Source organism: Perca fluviatilis, chromosome 17, assembly GCF_010015445.1.
Source record: "Perca fluviatilis chromosome 17, GENO_Pfluv_1.0, whole genome shotgun sequence".
NCBI classification, from domain to species: domain Eukaryota; kingdom Metazoa; phylum Chordata; class Actinopteri; order Perciformes; family Percidae; genus Perca; species Perca fluviatilis.
This window is the reverse complement of record NC_053128.1, coordinates 30,537,854-30,544,641: the sequence shown is the minus strand read 5'-3', so window position 1 is coordinate 30,544,641 and position 6,788 is coordinate 30,537,854. Positions and strand designations below refer to the sequence as shown.

The window sequence follows — 6,788 nt, the reverse complement described above, 5'->3', positions numbered from 1 at the left end:
GTCTATTTTAGTTCTTTATGGTGAGCCTATAGCGACAGCTGCTTTTATCACACCAATCACCCGATGAACTTATCTTAACAGTATCTGTAGTGATTAATGAAGGCTCGGACTCTGGGTTACGATGACACACATAGCAGTGAACTCAAGGTGCAGCTGATGCATTGATTGGACGCATTAAGACGTTGACCTGATGATGTCGTTAGACGAAAAGTCAGAGGATCACCAAAGTTGTTACAGTTCATCATGAGGGGAAACATGAATTATGAAGCACATTTCATCCCAATACATCCAATATGTGTCAAGATATTTCAGTCAAAGCCACAAATGTGAACCTCAGGGCATAAAGGCATTAAGGCAAAGTCAGAAGATAGGAGTGTCACGAAAATGTTTAATCAAAAGCAGGATCAGCGATTCCCAGAGATTACAGAGACGGAGAGCATAGGTATATGTAAGGAGATAACATAAGCACAGGCTAATTATTGCTAACTAACATGCTAGTTAACATTAGTAATTAAACCTAAACAGCTAATGGAAGTCCAAACTGCCTGTGAGCTTCTCCTGTACTATACGGTAATTCCTCTACTGTGTGACAGTAAGTCACTTAGTTATGACACAATCGTTAGCCTATTTTTACAAAAGCGTCTGCTACGGAGCCATAACGTGAGGTACAAGGTAATGGAGCCTTTTATACATTGTCGTGTTTCTTTAGAAATAAACAACGGACAAATAGTCTTTAAACGCTTCAGATGTAAAGTTATTCGCAGTCAATTGACGTAAAAATAAAAATGACGGTCAGTGGAATGCTAACAGGAGGTGATACCTTTGTAGCAACAAAATGGCGCCATCGGAGGTTCGAGTTCTGAAGCGAAGCTTACCCCCTTGGGTAGCATGCATCTAAAGACACAGGTTAACGCTAGTTTACCGGCTGATAGCATGCAGCTAAAGACATAGGTTAACGCTAGCTTACCGGCTGGTAGCATGCATCTAAAGACACAGGTTAACGCTAGTTTACCGGCTGATAGCATGCAGCTAAAGACATAGGTTAACGCTAGCTTACCGGCTGGTAGCATGCAGCTATAGACACAGGTTAACGCTAGCTTACCGGCTGGTAGCATGCAGCTAAAGACACAGGTTAACGCTAGCTTACCGGCTGGTAGCATGCATCTAAAGACACAGGTTAACGCAACTTACCGGCTGGTAGCATGCAGCTAAAGACACAGGTTAACGCTAGCTTACCGGCTGGTAGCATGCAGCTAAAGACACAGGTTAATGCTAGCTTACCGGCTGGTAGCATGCAGCTAAAGACACAGGTTAACGCAACTTATCGGCTGGTAGCATGCAGCTAAAGACACAGGTTAACGCTAGCTTACCGGCTGGTAGCATGCAGCTAAAGACACAGGTTAACGCTAGCTTACCGGCTGGTAGCATGCAGCTAAAGACACAGGTTAACGCTAGCTTACCGGCTGGTAGCATGCAGCTAAAGACACAGGTTAACGCAACTTACCGTCTGGTAGCATGCAGCTAAAGACACAGGTTAATGCTAGCTTACCGTCTGGTAGCATGCAGCTAAAGACACAGGTTAACGCTAGCTTACCGTCTGGTAGCATGCAGCTAAAGACACAGGTTAATGCTAGCTTACCGTCTGGTAGCATGCAGCTAAAGACAGGTTAACGCATGGTTTGGACCCATGGCATCATGTGACGGACACAGGAGATTTAAGTCCACTGTTCTGCCACTATGTCAAATTTGCTTCAAAGCCTGGCGCACTTCCTGGTGGCCTGGACCAAAGTGGTGGAACGACCAACTGACCGATATCGGTATCCCTATAGCCGTGTGCTAGAACGGCTAAAAAAACTAGCAAACAATTGAAATTATTAATCAGTCGTTTAATAGCTCTTTTAGTCACTGTATAAAAGCAGCTACACAGTGTTGTTTAACTGGTTATGGAACGGCTTTACTTCAATACTGACGCAAATGAGACCATTACCGAGAAGAACGCCTGTCCCAGGTCTGATTCCCCACGAAATCAGATGAAATGATTTATGAAGGGAATTTAGGGGACCATTCAAGACACCCAGAGAACAAAACAGAGAGCACACGTTCATAGGTAGGATTTTAAACAAACATTTATTACCTCTAAGTTTCTCTTCATTCATTCACTTCTTCATAATAAAGGAGATATTTGACACCAACGTCATCATTCACGTCCATTTCACGAAATATATTCACACCTTTACAGAGGACAGTAGTAAACAAATAGGAATGAGTCTGCTCTTCTGAACTCACTGATTGACAGAGGAGCGTTTGATTCTTTGATTTTAACTCCCCAGTGTTTAACAGTCACATTAAATACAAAGACCCGGAGGTGAGCCAGAAGAGTTTCCTCCTTGATAAAAAGGCACAACGGTAGTAAAATACTTCACACCAGGCAGTCAGCCGTTCTGCCCGTCAGTTCCCTTGTTGTTGATGCAGAAACATTTCTTTAAAAATCACAGGAAAACAGCCAGCACAGTAACTGTCTACTAATGAAGTGATACAACTATGACATTTTTCTGATCATCGAACCGTGAGCAGAGCAAAATGAATTGGAAATAGTGTTTTCTGTGGTAGTTTTTGTACAAAATAAAAGTGGTTTTAAATGACAGAGCATCTTAACATGTTGTGTTTCAACCCCGACTGCTTCGACGCAGACTTAATGAAGCGAGTCTTTGAGTGTTGGAGCGTCATCAACGTCACAGAAAGGTAAAAAAATATGGCATCGCTTCACTTGTGCGCAAGACTCATTGAAATATACCGAGCGGAGCACCATGTGTCAGTGTTTCAGTTCAAGTTTGGAATAATGGCCGAGAGGGAGTCCACAACGCCAGCTGTGTGTGTGTGTGTGTGTGTGTGTGTGTGTGTGTGTGTGTGTGTGTGTGTGTGTGTGTGTCAGTCTGCATCATCTTCTAGCAGTGGATCTTTCTCTCCGGTTGAAGTGCTTGGGTTTCCATCTGATAGGGTGCCACCTTCACGTTTACTTCTCTGTGTCGGGACCAAAAGAAAGAGAAAGAGCGTTAAGCAAATTCTTACCACGTATATTCATCTAATTTCTAGTCAAAATATCTAATAACATTTAGCGTAATTTCGGATATTTCCGTGAGATACAGGGACTTGTTTTTAGATGATGCATCTTAAATATCTTGTTAAGTGAAAAAGAGTCTTGAACACATCTCGTTTTGAGTCGTATCTCAAATGAAACAAGCTTTATTGGGGAATATCATCGGGCAGAAATATTGCCACGAACCAGCTGAAGGCTCTGGCTTTCGACCCCAAGTGAAAAACCACTGAAAATTAGACATTATAATAAGATATAGGGAGGCACTGATGTATCAGTGATGGTACGTCAGCGTCATTTCAACGCTTCCCATTCATTTGTACTGGAGCAGCCGTGCAATGCATTCTGGTAGCTTCGCGGGAAATTTGGAGTTATTTGCATAAAGTTGAATCCAGGCAACTTCATGCAAATGAGGAGCGGCCGGCTCGGCTCCTCTCAAAAGTTGACTGAAATCTTTGTCCATCTGAAACGAAGACGGATTCGGCAACTGCATGGCCTATTTCTCGCTTAAAATGTTTTCAGAAACAATTCAGAAATGATGGTCGGTTTTGAAATCCGGGAGCAGACAGCCATACGTGGATTTTTGTCCAATCAGTTGCAGCCACTGTGGTTGTAGAGTGTAGACTGTTTTCTTTGCTTGCAAGCTCACAGGAAGCGTGCCTATGTTCCCACAGCCCTATATTCCCACATTTCTAAGATTTTTACAAAATTAGGCCCTATGTACCCACATTTCCTTTGTCATAAATTTGTATCAGATTTTATCCCCCTAACCCTAAAAAATGTTGTGGGAGGATAGGGCTTAAATTGAAGGGAAATGTAGGAACACAAGACCAAATTTTGAAAACATCCTAGAAATGTGGGAACATGGGACCTAATTTTAAGAAAAATCTTAGAAAAGTGGGAACATGGGACCTAATTTTAAGAAAAATCTTAGAAAAGTGGGGACATAGGGCTGACCCCAGCTCACTAGTGTGCAATGCTGGGAAGCGGTGCGATCCCTGCCGTGAAACAACATGCATATGGACACGTACTATAAGACATCGGTCTTGGCCGATATTCGCCTCGTTGTCTGCCATCGGCCAATCAGCGAACAAGATGGCATTCACCAATGGCAGTGACCCGATTTTACGTTAATGTGTTGTTTTATTCGGTCAGATTTGGAAAACAGTCCGCTAGCAAATGCAGGTTGTTTCATAAATCTGTATGATTGAATTTGTTCTCATTCAAAGAAAGTGTAATTAAGGGATGAATGACTTTAAAACGGTTATTATTTTTAGTATTTTTTTTCCTTTTCCCCGGTCACAAAAGGGGAAAACCTCAACAAAACATCGGAACACCGGAATTTCATCGGTGCAGCTAATGTATGTAGAGCACTTTTCAAAATCCACGTTACAAAGTGCTTCACAAAACAGCAAAATAAAACTATTTGGTGTATAATATCCTGTACAGTGTAGGTAAGAATAGAAAAAAACATTTTTCAAAGAAATAAAAGACAGAAACAAAAGGAGATTCAAGCTCAAATTAAATCAGGAAAGGCTCTTCAATAAAATTGTTTTAAAAAGGACAGACATAATTATGCATCAGACAAGACAGTTTGCAGCTTACATCCTCACAGAAAACATTTTCTATTTCATATTCAGACCGGTTTTCCTTTCCCGTCGCTGTCAACATTGTTCCCTTTCATGCATTTACAAAGGAAACCCCTCTATCCTGCATTTAATTTGCTTTTAACCAAAAACATATGCATTTGTTTGTGTTAGATGAACCACAAAATACTTCAATTTCAATAAATTATTCAGGTCAAAGACTGCTGTGAGTGTTGGTATCACTCTGCGGGTGGACTCGAAAAACATAGTCGTTGTCGGGCAGAAACCTTGTATCTCCATATGTCGTTCAAATATTTTTTGTTCATTAAAAGGTGCCGTAGGTAGGACTGTGAAGATCCAGGACTTATCCAAAGAATTTGAATATTGACAACTTCTCAGTCCTTCTCCCTTTTTCCGCTAAAGCCCAAAACGGTCTCCTAAGCCCCTCCCCCCACAAGGGAGAATGAATGTGTGTGTATGAGCAGTGACTGACACACAGTTAGACACCCCCCTCTGGCCCTGATTGGTGCATCTGAACAGGGAGTGGTGGATGTTTGCAAATCCCACTCCAGGCTGTAGTTGGAGCCAGAGGAGCTGGATTTATTTAATGACCTGCTTCATGTAGTTCTACTGGAACATAGGGTCAGTTTCAGCAGATATGACAGAAAGTTAGTTTTATAAGGCTTACCTACAGAATCTTTAATCAATGCTATTGCTCACCCTTTACGTGTGTCTGTGCGTTTTACAAATATTTAAAAACCATGACAAGGTGATTTTGTGGTGAGTGAAATAGCTCAAGAAAATGTTTTAGAATTAGCCCTTTTTCATTTCCTGAAAAGCTATGGTTTCGGACTACTGTACATTCAAGGTTTTCGGCCGCTATTTCAGCGCCGATATTCTCCCTGCAAACGATCGCAGGGCGAGTAAAGAGGAGGAACGCCAAATTTAGTGCTTGTGTTTGGTTGCAAACACATAATGGCAGGCCATTATGTCTGTAAGAACACACTCAATTCAATTTAATCTGAAGTATACTGCAACTTTGTCTGGGACGGAAATGGCAACAAACATCCCCATATTAAAGAATAGATAGATAAACTAGTAATGTTTATAGGCTAATTTAGACTTAATATACTGTGTTACTCTCATTATAAAGGCTCAAATATGTTTTGCGGTCCCAGACAGATTTTAAAAAATTAGTTTTTGCAGAACATAAACTTGAATATGACAGATAATCTCAGGCTTATCGTACAAAGTCAGGCTGTACCGGACTCTCCCACTGATTTATTTAAATAATATTTATTATATATTTTTTTAACCAGTTTTGTTAATTGGAGTACTCAAGCATAATATACATTTTTGTTTATGAAATTGTCAGAAATAACAGCAACATGCATAGATTTCTGTCAAATAAGGTAACACGGACTCATTGCCTTTACTGTACACTGACCGACGCTGGTTAATAAAAGCGATAAGTGATATTTGGAACAGATATGCATTTACAGTGAAAATAAAAAATTTTAAGTCAAAATTAAGATTTTGGAATGTTGCAAACTCCAACACAAAAGTTGGTTTAAATGCTTTAAGCAATTATTTAATAAATTAGAAACTTTTTAACATAATACCCAGTAACAGAGAGCTTGACCACAACTGCGCAAAAGAAATGAGTACATTTATACACGTGTATGCCTTTGTGTGTACACCCACCTGAGTTATTTATGGTACATTTCTCCTTTCTTTCTTGGTAATGTGCACCATTTTCTGTAAAGGAGGCCTAAAAGACGACCAAAATGTCTCACACATCAGCCAATCAGAAAATACAAACGATTACAAGTAGGTGCTGGTTTGATTTGAGTCGTTACGTCGTGAAAACAAGCAGCATAAAGTGGTATTTTAGATTGTGGGTGTGCAGGGATAGTAGAATTCATGCAAAGGACTCATTTCTGGGTATAATCGATTCGACCATGCAGTCAATTTAGACAGAGTGTGATTGGTTAGTTCAGCCTCTTTCAACATACACATTTAAATGTGAAGTGTTTCGGTCTGTTTGCCTCCACAGCCCTTTTAATGGTCAGATTATCATGCAGAAAAATAATGAACGAAACCTGAAA

The 6,788-nt window shown here is 40.6% G+C and overlaps 1 protein-coding gene across 1 annotated transcript in view; it reads right to left on the bottom strand.

The window, feature by feature from the left end:
• Positions 1 to 2,108: 2,108 nt before the first annotated feature.
• Positions 2,109 to 6,788, bottom strand: part of scarb1 (scavenger receptor class B, member 1) — a 30,573-nt gene continuing 25,893 nt past the window's right edge. The window contains exons 14-15 of the mRNA XM_039779064.1: positions 6,385 to 6,451; positions 2,109 to 3,021 (exon numbers count right to left, since the gene is read on the bottom strand). Of these exons, the coding sequence (XP_039634998.1) occupies positions 3,014 to 3,021; positions 6,385 to 6,451 (75 nt within the window). The 3' untranslated portion in view covers positions 2,109 to 3,013. The remainder of the gene's footprint in view (positions 3,022 to 6,384; positions 6,452 to 6,788) is intronic.